This window comes from Drosophila albomicans, chromosome 3 (assembly GCF_009650485.2).
Source record: "Drosophila albomicans strain 15112-1751.03 chromosome 3, ASM965048v2, whole genome shotgun sequence".
NCBI classification, from domain to species: Eukaryota; Metazoa; Arthropoda; class Insecta; order Diptera; family Drosophilidae; genus Drosophila; species Drosophila albomicans.
This window is the reverse complement of record NC_047629.2, coordinates 21293963-21314936: the sequence shown is the minus strand read 5'-3', so window position 1 is coordinate 21314936 and position 20974 is coordinate 21293963. Positions and strand designations below refer to the sequence as shown.

General features: G+C 42.1%; 9 protein-coding genes across 15 annotated transcripts in view; 6 read left to right on the top strand and 3 right to left on the bottom strand.

The window, feature by feature from the left end:
- Positions 1-595: 595 nt before the first annotated feature.
- On the bottom strand, positions 596-3896 carry LOC117567945 (dynein regulatory complex subunit 2). Its single transcript, XM_034248243.2, has 6 exons — positions 3756-3896; positions 3427-3679; positions 2884-3107; positions 1672-2064; positions 1429-1605; positions 596-1033 (listed from the first exon to the last, which is right to left on the bottom strand). The coding sequence occupies exons 1-6, from the start codon at positions 3894-3896 to the stop codon at positions 602-604; spliced, it is 1620 nt and encodes a 539-aa protein (XP_034104134.1). The 3' UTR covers positions 596-601.
- On the top strand, positions 2207-3195 carry LOC117567946 (odorant-binding protein 59a). The gene is made up of 2 exons (XM_034248244.2): positions 2207-2578; positions 2631-3195. The coding sequence occupies exons 1-2, from the start codon at positions 2207-2209 to the stop codon at positions 2874-2876; spliced, it is 618 nt and encodes a 205-aa protein (XP_034104135.1). The 3' UTR covers positions 2877-3195.
- A 338-nt stretch (positions 3897-4234) lies between the features above and the next one.
- On the top strand, positions 4235-4973 carry LOC117569985 (general odorant-binding protein 68). Its single transcript, XM_034251364.2, has 3 exons — positions 4235-4290; positions 4348-4705; positions 4759-4973. Exons 1-3 carry the CDS (start codon positions 4240-4242, stop codon positions 4971-4973), a joined length of 624 nt encoding a protein of 207 aa, XP_034107255.1. The 5' UTR covers positions 4235-4239.
- Positions 4974-5833: 860 nt separating this feature from the next.
- On the top strand, positions 5834-6655 carry LOC127565752 (uncharacterized). The gene is made up of 4 exons (XM_052005907.1): positions 5834-5852; positions 5999-6124; positions 6186-6342; positions 6408-6655. Exons 3-4 carry the CDS (start codon positions 6246-6248, stop codon positions 6653-6655), a joined length of 345 nt encoding a protein of 114 aa, XP_051861867.1. The 5' UTR covers positions 5834-5852; positions 5999-6124; positions 6186-6245.
- Positions 6656-7150: 495 nt separating this feature from the next.
- LOC117566584 (uncharacterized) lies at positions 7151-7960 on the bottom strand. Its single transcript, XM_034246126.2, has 3 exons — positions 7851-7960; positions 7455-7800; positions 7151-7400 (listed from the first exon to the last, which is right to left on the bottom strand). The coding sequence occupies exons 1-3, from the start codon at positions 7890-7892 to the stop codon at positions 7207-7209; spliced, it is 582 nt and encodes a 193-aa protein (XP_034102017.1). The 5' UTR covers positions 7893-7960; the 3' UTR covers positions 7151-7206.
- A 158-nt stretch (positions 7961-8118) lies between these two features.
- LOC117566585 (uncharacterized) lies at positions 8119-8950 on the top strand. Its single transcript, XM_034246127.1, has 4 exons — positions 8119-8256; positions 8312-8440; positions 8494-8650; positions 8709-8950. The coding sequence occupies exons 1-4, from the start codon at positions 8119-8121 to the stop codon at positions 8948-8950; spliced, it is 666 nt and encodes a 221-aa protein (XP_034102018.1).
- A 68-nt stretch (positions 8951-9018) lies between these two features.
- LOC117571257 (cilia- and flagella-associated protein 61) lies at positions 9019-13786 on the top strand. Of its 3 annotated transcripts, XM_034253318.2 has the most exons (14): positions 9019-9389; positions 9449-9766; positions 9819-10121; positions 10179-10286; positions 10348-10478; positions 10531-10811; positions 10861-10943; positions 10997-11471; positions 11530-11810; positions 11863-12683; positions 12746-12909; positions 12960-13211; positions 13268-13477; positions 13537-13786. In XM_034253318.2, exons 1-14 carry the CDS (start codon positions 9070-9072, stop codon positions 13681-13683), a joined length of 3894 nt encoding a protein of 1297 aa, XP_034109209.1. In that variant the 5' UTR covers positions 9019-9069; the 3' UTR covers positions 13684-13786. The 3 variants fall into 3 exon arrangements, with proteins under 3 accessions (XP_034109209.1, XP_051860126.1, XP_051860127.1); XM_052004166.1 differs by lacking the exons at positions 9019-9389; positions 9449-9766 and having other exon boundaries at positions 9968-10116; XM_052004167.1 differs by lacking the exons at positions 9019-9389; positions 9449-9766 and having other exon boundaries at positions 9986-10121; positions 10179-10290.
- On the top strand, positions 13689-18609 carry LOC117566587 (cilia- and flagella-associated protein 61). Its single transcript, XM_034246128.2, has 14 exons — positions 13689-14050; positions 14111-14410; positions 14468-14609; positions 14669-14823; positions 14879-15024; positions 15193-15488; positions 15537-15880; positions 16028-16220; positions 16276-16562; positions 16618-16854; positions 16909-17492; positions 17720-17883; positions 17943-18194; positions 18247-18609. Exons 1-14 carry the CDS (start codon positions 13782-13784, stop codon positions 18607-18609), a joined length of 3732 nt encoding a protein of 1243 aa, XP_034102019.1. The 5' UTR covers positions 13689-13781.
- Positions 18606-20974, bottom strand: part of LOC117571256 (filamin-C) — a 30746-nt gene continuing 28377 nt past the window's right edge. For all 5 annotated transcript variants that reach the window (XM_034253310.2, XM_034253313.2, XM_052004163.1 and 2 more), the window contains 3 exons: positions 19482-20974; positions 19246-19425; positions 18606-19187 (listed from right to left, as the gene is read on the bottom strand). In XM_034253310.2, coding sequence (XP_034109201.1) covers positions 19056-19187; positions 19246-19425; positions 19482-20974 — 1805 coding nt within the window. In that variant the 3' untranslated portion in view covers positions 18606-19055. The remainder of the gene's footprint in view (positions 19188-19245; positions 19426-19481) is intronic.

The following is a 20974-nucleotide window of genomic DNA, read 5'->3' as shown; positions in this document are numbered from 1 at the left end:
TTCAATTCATAGAGCTTTTGCTCTGATTACCAGACTTTGAATGCGCACCTTTTTATACAAGCTAGAGGGGCGTCTGTATTTTTTAGCCGATTGCGTATAATAATTTCGTGTCAAATCGGGCGGGGAAGCTGCGCATATGGACTGTGGCAGCAGTTCGTGGCAATCCTTGAGCGGCATGCTCAGAGTATCGGTTATGGTTGCGGCTGCGGTGCTAGTAGCGGCATCGGGTACCTTGAGCCGTAACGCTGTCTTCAGCCAGGACATGTTGTACTTGCGACGTCGCGTTGCCAATGCCTGCATTAATACAGTTTCACGGCTCCGGCCAAATAATCGGGTATATAGCTTACGGCAACAGTTCGCTAGTCGAGCATGGACAAAAAGTCGTCCATTCTGCGGCGCCGCATCCTGAACGGGCATCCTGCCAAGTGCGGGGGGTGGACAGCGACCTATCGCCAGCCGTTTTATAATATTCCGGGAACTTTGCATTTTCGTCTAATAACTAAGTATTTCAAAAGAAAAATCCAAAAGTTTCTGCAATATTATTCCGGTAAATTTATGTATAATCTGATTGGATTGACTTTTTGGGACTTTACATCAAAAACTATGCAAACTGAGTTCTAATTTCGATCTTGGCCAACTGCGGTCTGCCCCGCATCAAGCTACGAGATCGCATTGAGCTCGAAATCCTTGCCTCACACGTGGGAACATAGTTCTCATGTGCCCTAGATTGTTGCAGAGGACGCCTGCCGCCAGCTGTGGCCATGGCGCTCTTCACCTGCTTTGGCTGCAGTCTCAACTGAGTGACGCGATCCACAGACATGCTCTTGGGCCGCTTGGACAGATATCCTTGAATATGGCTATTGGACCCGTTACTGATGTTCAGATTGATCAGATACTCCTGCAGCTGCGCCTTCAACTGTGCATTGGTTGCCTCCAGCTGGCGCTTCTGCTGCTTCAGGCAGGCCACATCGACTGCCACGTTGTTGACACGTCGCCAGAAGGTCTCCATCTGCGGTAGCATGGCCACTTCCTCCTGTAGTAGGGTTAATCATCAATCATGTAAGCAGGGAAAGAGGTAAATTAAGAGTAAAACAATTATCGATCTATGTATGGTATATAAGGTTTCTCATTTTGAAATAGCTACTCCGCTAAGAGATAGGAGGCTGAGTTTTCTAATAATAAAGCTAAAAGTAAAATTACAAGACACAAACACACATGTTAATAATGTAAAATTACTTTAAGGTTTAAATAGTAAGAGGTTGTTCTTACAACATTCTAAATAAGCGTAAACGGAAGAAACTTAAAATGTTTAAAGACTAGATTTTAGATTTATTTTAAATGACTTCTCGAATATGTTATTGCATTCTCAACTTTGTTACATTTACTTGTAATTATATGATATTTAAATAGACCCATTTCTATGCTCACCTTGAGAGGATCGCTGACGGCATCTTCTTCTGCAGGCGACTGCACCTCACGTATCTCAATGATCTCGCGCGACAGCTGTGGCAGCATGAACATTTTCTCCCGCGTCGTTTCCATCTTGGCACAGATGCGAGTCAGCTGGGACAAAGTCTCCCCTTTGACGAGAATGCCCTTGAGAGTCTGCCAAAGAAAAACAACAATAAATATGTTAGCAGACATCAATTGTACACTTGCTGGGACAATAACCTCAATGACATCGTAACTCTCCACGGAAAGCAGCTTGAAGAGCTTGTGTTCCTCCTCGAGCTCCTTGTCAACACAGGTGCGCAATTCCCGAAAGCGTTCGGTGAGTTGCTGCTTGATACTCTGTCGATGCTCCAGCTGTGCCTGCTGCTTGATTTGCTGCTCCTCCGAGAGCAGTCGCAGATTGGATAGCTGTTCAATCAGATGCTCAATCTCATAGCTCTGTTGACTGATCAGTTGGGCGCTCTCCTCGTCGCGCTGCTTCAGATCAACATACTCCGAGTAGAAACCTTCGATGTGCTTTCCATAGCCGGCGAGCACTGATTGATACTCCTCCCACAGCGCCTCGAGCTTGGACTCGCCCTTGCCCGTGATCTGTTCCAGCTTCAATTGCATCTGAAATGTCACAAAAAATGAGAACATGAAAAAATCTGTCTAACTATTGTGTGTCAATCAAGTGGAAGAGCTATTAAAGTGTCAACTGCAACTGGCTATAAAGAGGCTGTGGCATGCAACGTGTGCCAAACAGTTGCTAGAGATGCGTCTATTGCTGCTCATTTTGCTTGGCTTTGGCTGTGGCACTCAGAGCTTAAAGTGTCGCTCGCAGGATGGCGGCAGCGAGGAGGAGATGAAAAGGACAGTGCGTAGTTGCATGCAACGTGGCAGCCAAGGTCAGAACGAAGACGAACGTCGCTATGACAATCAGCGCTACAATTTCGATGGGTCCTATGGCCAGGATTACAGACAAGGACAAGAGGGACTAGGACAACAAGGACAAACCTATGGCAATCGCTGGCAACGCAGCGTGAAACACAACGAGCACAACAGCAATAACAGAGGGAACAACAATACAATGGAAGGAGAGATGGGTGCCTGTGTGGCACAGTGCTTCTTCGAGGAGTTGAACATGGTAATTGCGAGTTAGCCAAGGAATCTCGAATCTAATCTCATCCCTACTTCAGGTTGATGCCAATGGACAGCCAGATCGCCGTAAGGTCAGCTACTTACTGACCAAGGATCTCCGGGATCGCAACCTACGCAACTTTTACATGGACACGGTGCAGCAATGCTTTCGCTACCTGGATCAATCTCGCTACAACAATAATAATAAATGCAGCCAAGCTCGTGAGCTGATCAAGTGCATGTCGGAGTACGCGAAGGCGCAGTGCGATGACTGGGAGGAACACAGCAGCCTACTTTTCAACTAAAACTTACGCCACTCTTCAGATCCTCGACACGATCCAAGTAGCGTTCGTGATTATCCTTGACCGCCTTGTCCGTAGTCTCCTCCACCTGGTAGAAAACGCACTCCAGCTGCTGCTGCTTCTCGGTTTGCATGCTCCTAAACACATTCGAGTCCTCATCCCACTCCTTGAGCACCGCTCGTTTGTCGTCCTCGTAGATATGCCTGAAGAACTCAATGCGACTGCGATGCAGCTCTACATTATAGTAAGGGATTGAAAAACAAGTTTTGTATTAATATTATCACAATTTAAATATATTTTAATCTTAATCGGAGTTTCTGTAACAGCACATCGAAAAGTGTCTTTGCAAAATATAAAATATAATAATAATAATCATTTTACTCAAAAACTCATAAAAGCATTAAATTTTAAAATATTTAACTTTTATAAATATAAATCATATGATTAAAAATCTGTCAAGGGGAAAAAAACATACTAAATATTCAATAATAAATAAAATATGATTTAAAATAAATAGTATTAATATATAAACATTTTTTTATGTTTTACTCACCTATAATCTTATCAATGTTCTCCATGTGCGACTGCTGCAGATTAGCGTACATGTCCTCCGTGGAGTTGATGTCGCCAATCAGCCGCTGAATAACCTGATCCTTGCGCTTTAGAGCCTCTTTAAAGAACTGCTCCACATCAACAATCTCACGGCGTAGATCTTGAATCTTCACTTGACGCAAGATGCTGCGCCATTCCTGATTGATTTTGGCCATGTTCAGCCGACAAAAAGCATCTTCGCGCTTCAGTTTATTCTAGTATAGAGATTAAATATGTAATCTATGATAATAAGGATTAACTTAAAGATGTCGCTGCTCTTGGAGTTATTACCTTCATGTAGAGGGCAATCAGTTGCATTTTGCGACGTCGAGTTTCCTCTTCGGCATCAGCGCGCATTTGCAGATATCTGGCCCGCTCCTCCTCGGACATCTTGGCCAACTTGTTACCCTTTCCTTTGCCCTTTTTGCCCATTTTAAGTGTTTCTCGATAAGCCGCTTATCAAATTTCAAAGGCCAGCAGTTGACTAATTAAGCGAACAACTTAGAGCAAACTGAAAAACGACAGCGAAAAATTGTAAAAAAAAAACAACACTCGGGCGTCATAGCAACCCAATAACCCAAGTTCAACTGCGCTTCATCCCTCCCTGGTTGGTCTCATCGACTTGGTTGTCAGGTTGAGCGTGCAATAAATTAACGTCTGTCCATTTCATAGCTCATTTAAGCTTCACAATTGTGTGATGCGGGTTATGAGCAGCCCCGACCTTATAAAGGGCACAACGCTTCCAGCGTTTTGAATTCCAGAAGCTGTCATCACGATGAAAGTATCAATTCTATTGCTTGGGTTGGGTCAGTTGCTGCTCCTGGTGGTGAGTCAACTCGATGCGGTTCAATTGCTTCCTTTAATAATTGCAATTCCCACACAGAGCAAGAAATCCTCGACAGCGATACGTGTCCATTGTCGGGATGTGGAGCGCATCCATGAGGATCACATACACTACTGCTGCAAGCATCCCGATGGTCATAACGATGTCACCGAACAGTGCGCCAAGCAGACCAAGTTCAAGCTGCCCTCACGCGACGAAGAGGCTATCGAGGATCTGACCGTGGATCATGTGATGACTGGCACCTGTTTTGCCAAGTGCGTGTTCGATCATTACAATTTCATGGACAACGACAAGCTGAACATGACAGCTGTGCGCAATCACTATCAGACTACCTACAAAGAGGATCCCGAATATGTCAAGGAAATGATTTCAGCCTTTAATCTTTGCCACTCTAAATGTAAGTTATAGTTTGACTTCAAGATTAATTGCTAAAAGCATCTTAACCGACAGCCGAGGATGCCACTGCTGAGTTCTTGTCCACCTCCATTGTCAGGGCTTTCAGCAGCAGCGCTTACAGCTGCAAACCGATGCCAAGCGTGGTCCTTGCCTGCGTCATCCATCGGTTTTTCCACAACTGTCCCCGGAATCGTTGGTCCAACACAACCGAGTGTGTGGAGACCTTGGCCTTCTCCAAGAAGTGCAAGGATGTCCTGACCACAATGTGAAACTTGTTTATTTAATTGTTGAATTTAACAAAGAAAACAGCAATCCGTTAAATAAGTTTTTGTATTGGAAATTGGCTAATTTTAGGGGGTTTCAGACAGAAGTATTGAACAAGCAATTGATAGAAAAATATCATATATAAAAATAATATATTAACACAGAGCTTTGACATGAAATTAAGCCATTAACGTTGGTATACTTTTAGGTAACAATAAACCTTTGCGAAGAAATGCAATATTCACTAGCTACAAAGTAGATAAACTCATTGATATTGTTTTTTTTTACTTCAAAGTATTACACATTTTTGTAGGCCTTGGTTATTCGTTAAAGTAAAGAGAAACTCTTTGGCTTTACAGCATACTATTATTATTATATGGGTTGACTTGATAATACAGTTGTAACACATGCAAAACTTTAACATCTAAAACTTAAATTTCATTTCTATATAGAACTTCACCCCTCCACTTTATTTAGGCAAATGCATTTAAATAATTATAAATTTGCAATATCGCATTTCTCATTGTCCATTTTATAAATTAAAGCTAATTACATCAATTATTATTAACAAATGACCCATTTAATTATCGGCTGCCGCGCATTAGGTTTCATCTATCAACTAATTAGTCAATTAGCTGTTAAAGAGAAATAGGTCGAAAAATAAACAAAATTTTAATGGCAACATCAAGGCTATAAAAATCTCTAGAGAAGCTAAATGCGCTTTCAAATCAATTCCAATAATTCACTAAGCAATGGATCAGAGCAAATGCATAGCAAACACAATACTACTTTGCTTGCTTGTAGCCGGCAAAGTGTTTGGCCAGGATAATGAAAAAGGACTTGTGTCAATAGGGTCTCTGACTGAAGAAAGCTGCTCTCAAAAGGTAAAAACCACTTACAGCTAATGCGCAGAAAAAGTCCAATTTCTAAAATCAAATACATCCATCAAAAGAAATTTATTCCTGATTAAGAATACTTGTAAGTGAAAATAATATATTTACTACATAAAACATTCCCTTATTTTAAATAGCGTGAGGGTTGCTGTTCAGATTTGTTCATAGGCGATAGTCCGTCTATAATCAAATGTTTGACAATCCATGCGGATAAAATACCAGCTGGCAGTCAAGATTCCCTCAAAGTGTTGAAGTTCTTCTCGGTTTGTATTTCAATTAGCACATCAAGTATACGACATGTTATTAGTGATTATTATCTATCAGTGCTTCGTAGAGTGTTTTTACAAGAAGAACAAGTTCATTGGTAAGAACAATACACTCAATATGAAGATGGTCCAACTGGAAGCGGAGAATCTGTATGCAGAGCAACCAAAAGAAAAGGAATATTTTGTGGCCACCTATGAGAAATGTCAGCCAATAGGTAAGAAATATATATATGTTTGATAATTATTGTCGATAAACTTTGTTTTATTTTGCCTCATTAAGTGTCTGAGCAATACAATACGTTGATGACGTCACCACCAGCTAAGGCAGCACTTAAGCCCATGTGTAGACCATTCTTTTCACTCTTACACTTGTGTTTCATGGAATATCACAAGAAGAATGAATGTCCCTATTTTCGTTGGCAAAAAAATGGCAAATCAGAGGAAAGTACGGCCTGCAAACAGGCCAGAAATAAATGCTACGAAATTGATGGTATCAGGCCGCATGAATCACATACTCGTAATGTATAGAATTCCAAAACGAAGTGAGATAATATTCAATAAACAGTTGCAGAAATATCTCAATGTTCGTATATGCTTGGTAATCATACAAAGAACTTATATTTTATTTCTACCTAACGCTAATCAGAGGAAGATAAGATACGTATTTTCAATAAATTGTTTTAGTATAAATATATATATTATTTAAATGTATATATTTTTACTTTATATACCATAGTGTATATATTTTTATAATTTTGTTGAAATATACGTCACTAGCTGAAGAAGTTATCTTCAATCCGATAGAGTATCATATATATTAAATATTTTTAATCAGCATCAAATCTGAGTTGATTAGCAAAGTTCATTTGACTGTTCATATAAACATAAATGATATGCGATGAGAATAAAGTTTACAAACAACACTTATTCCGATTTTATTGAATGTATCTTGAAGACATTAATAATGTTGCCGTCCAAAATTTCGCAAAATATCGTAAACAAAAAATAAGTTAGCAAATACTTAAAAAAATATTTTGTCTGGACTGCTTGATTTATTAGGTCGCAAATAATGTTTTTATTTAGAGTGAAGCAAATGCATCTGGGCAACTCTTGCTGAACTCCAAAGTATCCTTGCATTCCTGAGTCTGAGCCCAACGATTTCTTGGGCAATTGTGGAAGAACTGCTTGACAACACAGCCCAGAATAACGCTCGAATTGGTGTTGCAACTGTGCGGCATATGCTTCATCAAGAAGTTCGCTTCTTTTCTTTGAGCTGGAAGCAAAAATATTAGATACTAAGAAACTAATCACAAGGAGTTAAAATTACTTGTGCCATGACAATGATCAAAGGCATTAATCATTTCGCTAGCATACTCGGCATCATGACTATACTTCTTTTCATAGTACGCCTTTATGGCAACCATATCCAGTTTGTGATCCTTTATGAAGTGCATTTTGTTCAGGATACAATCGGAGAAGCACGTGGCGGATATGGCGCCATCAGCAGTTAGGTCGAGTACATTGTGATCCTGAGCAGAAGGCATCCTGAAGTTCGTTTCCTTGGCACAGCTGTCAACAGTCTCATTTTCATCCTCGGGATGTTTGCAGCACAAATGGATGTGTCCCTCATTAATATTGTCCGCCTGATCGCAGTCGATTTCGCTGGCTACAGTCTAAGGAGGAAGTAACTTAATTTTTGATGGTATTCGATTTACAAACTTACCCAGACTAAATATCCGAAAGTTATGAATAAAGTTAGCTTCATGTTTGTATTCAGTTTGGATAAGCTCTCAGCTCATGGTCAGCTCTTTATATACATCGGATTCTACTATTAAATGAGGCATTAAGTACTGCTGCGTTTCATTAAACATAATAGAACTTAATAAAGCAGCAGACTGTAACATTGAATTAGACAAATTAATAATTTTAATTTCTCGGAATGCAAAGCTATAAAGTCACTATCTAAATTGCGTTCTATTTCAGTTAATGCAATGGATCATCGCAACTACAAGTTAATAGTTCTCTTACTTGCTCTGATTGCAGCTGCTCTAAGTGAGGTCCTTGGCGAGGACAGTAGCGAAGTAGTTGAGCCAGTAGAATCGCTGACAGAAGAACTCTGTTCCAAGAAGGTAAATTAGATAATCAGTAAATATATTATATGTTACTGATGAATGTCAAACACAGCGCAATGGCTGCTGCTCGGACTTTTTTATGGGCGACAATCCCAATATGCTAAAGTGCATGGCGATTCACTCGGCCAAAATGCCAGATGCCGATGATGAGGATGTGGGCAAGCTGATGAAGTTCATGTCGGTGCGTATAAAGTAAAGGAATATTATATAATCTAGTAACACATTATTGAACAGTGCTTTGTGGAGTGCTTCTACAAGAAGAGCAAATTCATTGGCAAAGGCGACACGCTCAACATGAAGATGGTCAAATTGGAAGCGGAGACGTTATACGGGGAACGTCCGAAAGAGAAGGAATACTTTGTAAAGTCCTATGAACACTGTCGCACTCATGGTAGGTTATAGTCTATCTTCACTGTAATTAGATAACTTTTCCTTCCACTCCAATTCAGTTCAAACCGAGTTCAATCTGATGAAGAACACGCCAGGCACGAAGGCTTTGCTGAAGAACACCTGTCGACCCTTCTTTATGTATCTGCACATGTGCGTCATGGAGTATCATCAGAAGTATGAATGTCCTTATTTCCGCTGGAAGCCGGACATGTTGTCCGGCAAGGATGCCAGCTGCAAGGAGGCGAGAGCCAAGTGTTATGCGATTGATGGCATAAAGCCGCCGCTTATGGACATGCTGTAGTATACGATTTATAAATCAAAAAGATGACAGCATAAAATTAAATAAATACTATACTAAAAATACACAAAAATACACATCTACACACATACACTATATATACTATATATACTTTGTTTTTGATGCAGCGGGAATACAAGGTACGGCGAGCAACCGTCGATGATACCGATGCAATTGCCCATTTAACCTATGTGCAGAAGGCCAAAAGCTTTGGCAACAAGCGTTCCAAATATGGTGACAATGATTCGCTATTCAACAGCTATCAGACGTTGCGACTGGTTGTCGAGACCAACAAATTAGTCGGTGACGGGAACGGTAGCGTGGAGGGGGTGGAGATGGAGGTGGAGAACATTGTGGTGGCCTATGCCGAGTTACGTAATTATCCGGCAATTGGCTCATTGCCCAGCGACAGCTGGTTGGAATGGTTGCACGAGAGATACTGGTAAATCGAAAAGTTAGCAATTAATCCGACAAGTCACTTGACCCAATTCCAAATAACAGCATCAACTATCCCATAAGCTGGGTGAACACGCTCTTCTTCACCTACGTTGTCTATGCCGAGGCTCATCCAAATACACTGCTTCACATTCAGCGCGAGGCTTTCTATATAGAAAATCGCATAATGTATTTAATTGCTGTGAAAATGCCAGAATTGGACGACATTTCTAGTTACTACAGCGAAAACTTTGAAGATATGGAAAAGTATGCCAAGATCTTCTATCCACGCGAGTTTAGCATTCAAACCAACTCGGACACACAGTCCTTATACATTGTGCATCGCTATAGTTTGCTGTCAAAGATCAATTACCGCAAGGCGCTGTAAGTTGCAGTAAATTCTTGAGATTTCTAATTTTAATAAGCTTTGCTTTAGTGCTGAGGACAATGATGACATCGTGGAGATACATGAATGCGAGTTTCCCGAGATGCGCGCCGAGTTAGGAGATTTTTATATAGCCGAAGAGCTGATGCGTCATGATAAGGAGGCCAAGAATAATGTGCTGATTGTCGCCGAGACGGAAAATGATCTCAAGGAGCAAACAACGTCTGGCTTTTTGTGGCTCGAGTCGGAGGTTGACATTCGATTCTATGTCAAGAACTACGAGCTGGAAAGTTTTGGCAATTTAATCAGTTTCAATTACACAAAGCCCTATGGCTTTGAGGTCATCAACGTTCTGTGAGTTTACAAAGATTTGTAAGATATCCCTTAATATTGTCTGGTTCTTACAAACAGATCAGTGGAGCCAAAGCCAGAGGCGACGCTTTTTACGGCGGATGCCATGGACGATCTAGAGAGTTCGACGATTATTGGAGGCGTGCCTCGCAATGATAGTGGCACAAGGTAGGTTAGATGATCAGCTAACCTTAATTCTATAAAAATATGATAAATCTCTCCTTCTCAGCGTGGCAAGTGCCAGCATGTTCAAAGTAAGCTCAATTCATGGTCAAATTGTTTATTCGAATAATTCGGAGACACTCAATAAATTCTGTTTGGCTGAAGCGATTTATTTGAAATTCATGTACATATTCGAAAGTAAGTTTTTAGTCCAATAAAAGAGGTAAAATCGTTACACTCTTATCCTTAGAGATTATGACAATCAAGTACTACATTAGTCAACATAAGAAGACGATCAATCTGTGTTATAATAAGGAAAATCTACAGAAAAACGAGGATGGCGTGCAGAAGGCTTCAAATGTCTTTGCGGTCAAATTTATCTGCGCTCACAAGGACTTTCCGCTTGAACGTTTGTTCAACTTTCTGTGTGCCATGTTCTCGGTGTTTCCCGATCGCGACTATTGCATTATGGCTATACCAACGAGTACGAAGCCGTTACGGAGTCACCTGGAGGCGTTGAAATACTTCATGGCAAGTTCGCAATTTTGAAAATATATTTATTTTAAACTTACTTTTTCAGCCGGTAGCCCAACGACCCAGCGAAATGAGCAACTTGGATGAGGTCTACATAACACATCGCAGTACAATCTTTGGCGAAATTAGGTAAGCCAATAATTCAAACTTAGATCACTTACTACATATTATTTCCATTGCAGCTTGTATAGGCTGGAAAGAGAGGACGTCGAAACCGTTCAGCGGTTGGCAATGGACCTGAAAATCGACTTCGAGAGCAAGAGCATATCGTATAGCAGCAGTTTCTCCTACAGTTCAAAGGTCAACACACACGTGCATACAGACAATGAAGTGCGAGTCATTGAGCAGATCATGGAGGATGTGTTGGAGAATCCGCACAGCGAGTTTGATGTCTTTACCATACGATGCGGTAACTCCAGTAAACCCGCCCATGATAATACGCCCATTGGCTTTGTGATCGTGCGGCGTTTCCTTTACCATCGCGATCTGTTGCTCCATTATCATCTGCCCAAGGACGATCATCATTTGGATCATGAGCGCGCTGAGATCATCACGTTGAAGTTGCATCCGCTATTCAACAATAGCTGCGATCTCATCTTTCGTAGTTTGGCGGGACGCACAAATTATTTCGATTACTATTTCTTTTGTGGACGGAAAGTAGGAAAAATTCCTTAACTCTTTAATATATTTTATTTTAATTTGCTTTGTTTTGCAGGCTAATATATTCTCGAATGATTTGAAAACGCTGATGATGCTTGTTGAGCCTCGGCCAAGAAAGAAAAATGTATTCAATACGTTGCCATCAATTATAAAGAGCCCGAAAACAATTGTGGGACTGCCCAGCTACAATTACTTTAACGATCACCTAACCGTCTTTCGTCACAAGCTGAATCCATCAAAGTTTTTTGGCAACTCCAATCGTTTGGTCATCATTGGCTTCTCATCCGAGTGTCGAGCATTTCTGCGCCAGCTGCTATTTGTCTGGAACAGTAAAAAGTAAGTCAATAATATCCATATGTTTTCCTCTGGTCATGTTTTTCCGTCTTAGCCACAAGAACTCAAAGACCTACACTTGCTTGCCCCGCTTGCAAGTCACAGTCATTGCCGAGCCAGGCATAGTGGAAGCGGAATATGAGTGCACCTTTATTTGCCCCGAATGCGCTAATTCGCGCTCGAAGAGCTGCTTCATGTACTACGAGAATAGTTCGTGCTATGTGCGCGATGTGATTGCTCGCATGGATCTCAGATATTGGGTACAGTTCATCACTGGGCACGTGAACTACATTGATCGTGAGAAGAAGTTGGTGCGCATTAACAAGGCCTGCGACGTCGTCTACGATACTTTGATGCTGATGAACAGCGTCAACTTCAATTTGAAGGACACGCTGCCCTTCGACGAACAGGAACGACGTCCCTATAATTTCATACAGCTCAATCATCGTCTCGATCGCTTCATAATGTTCTACAAGGTTCGAGTGCTCTTGGAGGAGCTTAAGCGTAGCTATCGCATCGTTATCTTTGGCTCCAATCTGAGCACTTATGAGTTCATTGACTTTCTCTTGACACACGGAGTGGATCCCACGCATGTGATTCTTGTGCAGCCTCGCGAGGTGACTCCATCGGAGGAGGAGCAGAAGTATAAGAATCCCATGGATGATACAAATATTGGTTACGTACTCGACGATATGTTGTCCGATATCGATTTAACCATTTATAGAGATTTTACCTTCTCACATTGGGTGCAACATGCCGCTTCTAATTTCATACTTGAAGTTGTCTTTACGGACTGCTATAAGAACGCGTTAAGACTTGATTGTGATATCTTCGTCTCCTTTAGAGTGGGCTATATGGATCCAATTGTTAAGAAGTGTAAGTAAAAAAAAGTATATTTTATTTCTATTGTTACATTACTTAAATTTCTTCATAAACAGGTTTAATCGATTCGGATATTCAGCTTCGAAATAATAAAATTCTGGTTAACAAGAAGTTTCAGACAAACGATCCTGACATTTATGCCGTGGGTAATTTCATACAGTTCAATGAGCCCGTAAATCATCAATATCGTTTTACTAGCGAAATGGAAACGGCGCAAAAGGTCTGCAAAAGTTTTTTATATATACGATTATAAAACTATTTCTCTTACAGCTTATGCACATTATGGGTCTGCGTGAGTCCGAGAAACCTTATGAGGAGAAATACATGTATCCCGCTTTTTTTCGTGCCACTTTGCCCATGGATTATTACATCACAAAGGTGACGATGCCATGTCGTTACCTGTCCAGCTGCGTTGTCAATTGCATGAACTGTTCTCTAACCACCTATTATCATAATACCTTTTGCCGCATTGGTCTCTCGCAGAAGATGATTGTGGATGAAATTGTTGTAGTCACCAAACGTGTGAGTTAACGAAATATTTTTAAACTTATTTGTATTATTATTTTTTATTATTACAGTCATCAAGTCTTGACTATTTGGAACACTTTTGTGGCAAGCACGAGTCGATGCTAAACAATTTAAAGGCTCACCATAAGAATGGCGACATCAAGTGTTTTCTGAAGTTCTTGCAAGAGCCCTGGACAGAGCTCTTGATGCATGAAGATTTCGAGGATCTTCAGCAACAGAATCGAAAAATACTCATGCCCATGATAAAAAATCTTCAAAATGTGCGACAAGTGTTTAATTTCAAAATTCATTTAATATATGTTGCCCTTCTTTTGAACAGCTTAAGGATTCGCCGGAGCAACATCTACATGATGTCAACAAGCATTTTTTGGAACAAAATCTTCTGGATTTTGTGCGCGAGAATCGCAAGGATTTTAAACATGAGTTTGCTCTACCCGAGGACTATGTGGAAGAGAACTTTGGCTAGTTGAATTTGAAATTCACATAGTAGCAGTATTTTAGGTTAATGACATACAATACTTGTAAAATTCTACTTTTATTCAAAATAAAGAATATATTTACATCATGGATCCAGAATATATAGTTCGCACTGCTGGCCGATATGACTGTGACCAAATTGAGATTCTCCTCAATGCCACAACATCAAGAGTTATTGGCGATAAGCTCGAAGTTCCGACGGCCCATCTGTTTCAAGAGTATCAAACACATCGCTTGATCGCCTCCCTCCATAATGCAGCTTTGAATATTCTGGCATATGCCGAATTTTGTATATATCCCAATATACCAGTGCTTTCGAACGATTTATGGGTTCAATGGTTAAGAGGTCGATTTTGGTAAGAAAGGAAATTTCAATTGATTTTGAAATCTTAAAACTGAAGGAGAATTATCTTTAGTGTCGATTTGCCCATCACCCTGATGAATACCATATTCCTAAACTTTTGCGTTTATCATAAGGAACATGATGAGATCCTGAAATTGCTTCTCATGGAAGTCTTTTATCGCGAGCACAAGGTGAATTTTCTGATCATATTCAGACCCCCGAATTTTAAACCACAAGAGTACGAAGAGTTGAATAAATATGGTCGCGTCTATTATCCCACCGATTTCGATATGTATACGCGAAAGAATTTGCCAACAATCATTGTAATCAAGCGCCTAGGACTAATGCCGATAATATCCTTTCGCAAGGCACTGTAAGTAAGGAATATATAAGTATTTTTTTTTATTTTACATCAGAAAGCTGACAACAGCCCCGAGGATAACGACGATGTTGTGGAAATGATTGATGTAGATGAGCCACAAATGCGCATAGATCGTGGTGATTATTATATTGCCGAGCTCTTGATGGGTGCAGGAGGCAAATTAGACAGGGATAAAATTATTGTCACAGAGGTGAGAGAATTGATTTACAAATGAGTTTTCGGTATAGTTTAAAATGTATTTTATTTTAGGATAGCGGCGAGAGTAGCGGCAGCACTGGCATGATGTGGCTTTCGGAGAACATTGACATTGAGCAACTGATCATTAACTATGACTTAGAGGGTGTGGGCAACCTAGTCTCCTGCACCCCTGATGCACCCCATAACACAGTTAAGTTGGAAGTTTTGTGAGTAAATGAATCCACGTTAGTTTTTTCTTCAAGTATGCGAATCAATCCGCAGTTCCGGCGAATATCATGGTTTGCGTTCCATCAACACTAAAGCCCTCGATTTCACCAACCGGCGCACTGTCACCCTGAATCCTGTCGAGAAATATAAGCTAACGGAGCAGGAGCGTGTTTACGCCATATTCAGATATATTAGTGATGGTATGTCTAGGTTTGTTATATTATATAAGAGTAGGTTATGACTAGTTATGTAAAGTTGTAAGTATTAGTAAAACGTCCTCCATTTCATTGGATGAAATGGAAATGGAAGTGATAAAAGTTGACAAGTTGACAGGTTGACAGTTTCTCTCTCTCTATATATTTTTACAGAGCTGAAGTCAGCTGGTACCTATATGAATTGTGTTCCGCAGACTTTGGTGCTAACTTTCGATGTGCCACACCGCAGGAGCTCTGGGAAGAAAGCTAAGCAACAAGGGCTGGAAACTGCAGGCAAAGCATTCACATTACAGAATTTTATACTGCATCCCAGTCTGCGAATGGAGTATACGTACTATTATCTCTCTGCCATGTTCAGCGCATATCCCGACTGTGATTTCTGTGTGGTGCCTATTCCACCTGGTATTAAGTTTTCTCCCAGCCTTTGGGCATTGCTGCAGTTCTTCACGGTGAGTTTCATACCTCTAACATTTAGCATTGGCTAACCGGAATTCCAGCGAGTGCCACATCGTCCCAATAGCAAAATGAGTGAAGAGATTTTTGTGGCGCATCGCAGCTCAGTCTACACGGACCTTGGAGTTTATCGGCTAGAAAGTGAAGATTTGCCGGATATACTTTCCATGTTCCCCCATTACATTTTACATAAGACAAGTAGCGAAACCTTGTTACCGGATATCAACTCCAATTTAGTAGCATTCGATGAAATTAGAGTTGCCAATTTACTGCAACAGATCGTCGAAGATGTTTTGGATAATGAATTATCCGAGTTCAGCGTGTGGATCGTACGTTGCGGCAATGAGGGACGTGAGAATAGCACAGCAGTCGGATTTGTGGTTCTGCGGTAAGTGGAAATAATTTTTCAAATTTTAAGGAAAAGATACATTGCCATTATTAAGTACATTCAAATACTATTTCATTCAGCTTAACAGCTTTTATATATTCATAAATAAATTTCTTATTACTTAATTAATTGTTTTATACTTTTCAGTTCTTTCTCGAACTATGAAAGTATTTACAAGCAGTTCTATCTGCCCTATGAAGAGAACTATTTAACCTTTGAACGTGGCGAGATTGTGATGCTTCGACTGCATCCCTATTTTCACATGTGGTCCGATGAGATACTGCGCACTGTTGCTATAAGAACAGGCTATCGGGAACTCTTCTACTTTCAAAAGTTCACGGTAAGCTCGCTCTGATAACAGTTTACTATATGCTGCAAGGACTTGTTGTGCTCAGGACTTTGTGTTACCCAACGACTTGGCATTCAAAATGATGCCTGTGGAGCCACGGCGCATGAAGAGAAACTGGTTCATCGATACCAATGATGCGAAATACTTCCGCCGTCCATCGTTAAAGGTGGCGTTGCCAGTAATTAACTGCGTTAAGGATAATTTTTACCTATTTCGTCACAATCTGTGTCCATCGAAATTCATTGGTAATCAAAGTCCGCTGGTGATTGTGGGATTCTCGGAAATATGCAAGGCTCTGCTACGTCTCATGGTATTCAGTTGGAATACGCCAGAGTAAGCGGATACATATTCCAGAAATAAGCAAAATTCTAACATTAAATTTATTCAGCTTTAAACATGTAAATACCACCAATTGTCTGTCGTATCTCGACATCACTGTCATTGTAAAATACGGCGAAATCGAGGCGGAATACGATTATGATCTAGAGTGCGAATACTGCACCAATCCACAAAGTTGCTATCTAAATAACTGCAACTCATGTCCATTTGTGACTGATGCTACACAACGTCTGGATCTGCGTAATTGGATTCACTTTGTACCTGGCAAAGTTGAGCACATCGATTGGTAAGAGAGTGTATATTACGTATACTCACATTACGTATACGCTCCCATTTGCAGCAAAGAAAAGGTCATCTGTCTGGAGAACAACTGCAAGATTCACTATGAGAAGCTGCTGCTGCTTTGCGACACCAAGTATGGTCTTCCAGGCCATCTGCAGGCCAAGGTGCCTAAGGGTAAGGTCTGCGATGTGCCTTACAATTATGCTCACATCAATGGGCGACTGGACAAGATTGTGCTCTACTACAAGATCCTTGAGCTAAACGAATGTAAGCTGCCAAGTAAGACAATTATCATCTATGGCTACACCATGGCCATTTACGAGTGCATCGACTTTTTGCTAAAACACGGAGTTCAGCCAGAGAACATTATCTATGTGCAGCCTCTTAAGGTTCAAACACCGGAATATCTAAATATTCCAGTTAAGGATAAGAACCTGGACGACATTCTGATAGACATGATAACAGACTTGGGCATTACTGTGTACGAATCCACTAACTTTGAGGACTTTACAGTATACCAGACTGTGTACTTCATTAAGACGGTAAACTTTCGCAAATGTCCGCAAAATGAACTTTTGTCGCTGCCGTGTAATCTATTTATCAACTTTTTGGAGAATTATCTAACAGCGCCTACCGAGCACAGTGAGTATCCTTTAATTATAGAGTGTGTTCGATAAGTCTGTAGAAAGCGATACTATTTTTATTGCATTTTGTCTTGTAATGATTGTAATTGTAATGAATTATTGTTTTCCTACGTTTCGAGCAAACTTGGTTTCTTTTTAGGATGTAGGATTATTTTCTGTGCTATGCAACTTATGCGTTGTCTCGTAGCTATTTGTTCTAGACTACATTTTAACTGTCATCCTTAGTGCTCATTCGCAGTAATATTCGTGTGGAGAATAGAGAGATCCTTGTGGATGAGAACTTTTGCACAAACGATCCAAATATTTATGCAGCTGGTAAGAATGTAGCCATCATTTGGAAGGTCTTCTATCAGTATACTTACACAAGTGAAATAGAAATGGCTGAAAAGGTAAGTAACAACAACTCCACAATAAAATTGAGTTAACGTAAATTTAATTTCCCCGCCAGTTGATAGACATACTGGAGCTGACGCAGGAAACATCTAAAAGGGAAACACGCTTCAGTAAGCCTGTTATGTTCCGTGCCCTGTTGCCGTTGGGGCACAAGTTGTTAAAGTTGACGGCGCCCAAGCGCTATTTGCTTGCCAAACTGGATAACAGTTACAGCCATGTGATGACCACCTATCACAACGGCGACTTTTGTCGCGTGCGCCTGGGCACAAATAAAATTGTGGAGGAGATCACGTGCATATCACAGAATGTAAGATCTTTTGGTTTGTTAATTGAGCTGCGAGTGATTCCTCTTCTTGCAGCTGAGGAAACATCTGTACTTTCTGGAATACTTTTGCGGAAAGCACGAATCTTTGCTCAATAATCTATGCAGTCGATATCGTATCGGATTAATCACGAATTTAATTGGCTATTTTGAAGAGCCGTGGACAGAGTATATTATGCACGATCAATTCGTTGAAATGCAGATGAAAAATCAGAGCATACTAAAATCATTGTTTGCCAAGAAGGAAGATCTCTTTATGGTTTTGAAAATGGAGGAGGATGAGTTTGAGAGAGTCTGCAAGCATTTTGTGGAAGAAAATCTGTTGAAGTTTCTCCGAGCACATCGTCATGAGTTTATCAATAAGTTCGCGCTGCCCGAGGATTGGGAAAGTAAGCGTTAGACTTGTGTATATTTTGTGTATTTGTATCGAATACTTTTGCTACACTTCATAACATTGTATTATCGTAATAAAGATTAGGCTTACAACTAGAAGAACAGAAAGCTATTAATCGTAGCGCCGAAGCCATTTGTGTTCAACCCCCAAAATCAGGGCTGCATACTCTAGACTCTTGGATGTTTCGTTCGGTTATGGTTTCGGTATTAAGCTAAACTCTAGTTATTAGTCGTCCTAACACATTTAAATATACAATATATATATATATAATAGTTTGTAATAGATATGTTGGTCCAGTTGACAGCTGCATTCCGCTAGAGCGGCACGCAGGCGGCACGACGTGAAGGCGATTGCCGATGTGACTGCGATTGGGACTGATGCTGGGGCTGATAGCGCATGGACAGTGGACTCAGGCCACTGGGGAAGACGATGACATGGTGGTTGAGCTGGCCTCATATGCCCTGCAAGTACCTTCGTAACTCCTCCTCTGTGTCAAAGATCATAACCGGGAAGGGCGAACCGGGCACAAATTCGCCAGCCCACTTCACTTCAACACGATAATCACCAGGCTCCGTGGGATCATACTATAAAGAGAGAAAAGATAAAATATTGTCTTCGATTGAGTTATTTTGCTTGGTTTACCTTGCACAGAATGGTGCGATCCTTTTGACTCTCGCGCTGCATCTCGACGCGGAAGGCGCCTTTGGGGCCACGCACTCGCACCGTTAACTGTCCAGCGCCAGCGCCGCGTGTGTCGCAGATAAAGCGCGACTGGAAGGTGGCCAGCACACCGTGCTCGATACCAGGTCCATAAACGCGCACCTGTAAAAAGTAATCAATTAGCAAACAATTCATTAAAGTCCTTTCCCTATATTTACCTTGCTGGCGTCGGGTGCACCCGCCACTTTAAGGGCAAACGGCGAGCCGGGCACATTCTGTCCACCATATTTGATGGTCAGCAGATGCCGTCCCGGTTCCTGTGGTTTTATGTTCAGCGTGAACGTGGCATCGCCGTGATCATACAGCTCGCAATAGGCCACCTTGCGAGAGCCGGCACAGTGTGCTGTCAGTTCGCCAGGTCCGGCACGACGTGTGTCTATCCAGGATTTGATGTCTTTGCCCACAATGCCGTGGCGCAATCCCTCGCCGGAGGCAATCACCTTCGAGGCATCCATTGAGGAGCCAACAGCCACAGTCAGCGGACAACCCTTGACTAGACGTCCATTCCATTTCACGGAGAGCGTCAGAGTGCCCGTCATCGATTTCTGCGGCGTATAAGAGCCGAGCCAAATGTTCTCGCTGGGTCGCGGCTGTGCCAAACTTACGGGCAGCGCCGTGTTGTCCTGGGTGACCAGTATGACCTCTGGTCGGCCGGCAGGCGCATTGGAGGCATCGATGGTAAAGTGTGCCGCCTCGCCAGCTTGAGCCGCAGCCAATCCGCGACCCATTAGCACCACTTTGTCAGCAGCTTGTTGGCCGGTGACAAAGGCACTTCGCGGACACTGCGTGATTGTCAAGCTGCTCCAGGTCAAGTCCAAATCATGTTCGCCAGCTGCAAGATTCTCGCCTGTAATATTGAGACACATCTTGCCATCGGGCAACTTCTCGACGGGTATTTCGAGGCCATCGATGCTGCAGACCAACTTTCCAGGTCCGGCATTTTCCACATCGAAGATAATGCGTGCTGGCAGTATCAAACGCCCATCGTGATCCACCAGCGTGCCCCAACCACCGACAGGAGTGACCTTGGTGGACTCCACGCAGCTGACGCGCCAAGGTGAACCCGGCAGGCTGCCACGATTGGGGCAGCTGGCGCGTATTTCATAGTTGCCCACTGAGAGAATGACGTAGGAGATGCGCCACTCGTTGTTGCCCAGCGCCTTGATCTTGGGTTCGATGCGTTCGCCAAACTCATCGACGCGCTCGATCTGCACATTGGGTGCAATGGGGCAATAGACAACGAAGGAAGCCTCCTTGTTGCGATGGCATACCTCGAGGCCATGTCCCGCAGCACGGGCATCGTTGCGAACACCACTGGCTGAGGCGTTGAAGGTGAGCGGTGAGCTGGGAATGGTCTCGCCGCCATACATGAGCGTGAGTTTATAGTTGCCGGGCTGTGAGGGCACAAACTCCACGTTGTAAATGCCCTCGGACTGTTCGGTGATGAGCACGGGGAGACTCTGGTTGGTGGGCGAGATGGCAAAGGCCTCCAGCTCGGCGGTACCGGCGTTGTCAGTGCGCACGGTGAAAGTGTTGGAGCTGTGCAAGGCGAGCGGCTCCTTGGTAACGCCCTGCACGCTCACTTTGCTGCTGTCGAAGGCCTCGCAGGTGAAGGGGCTGCCAGGCAGTGGCTTGGATTGATGAAGCACCT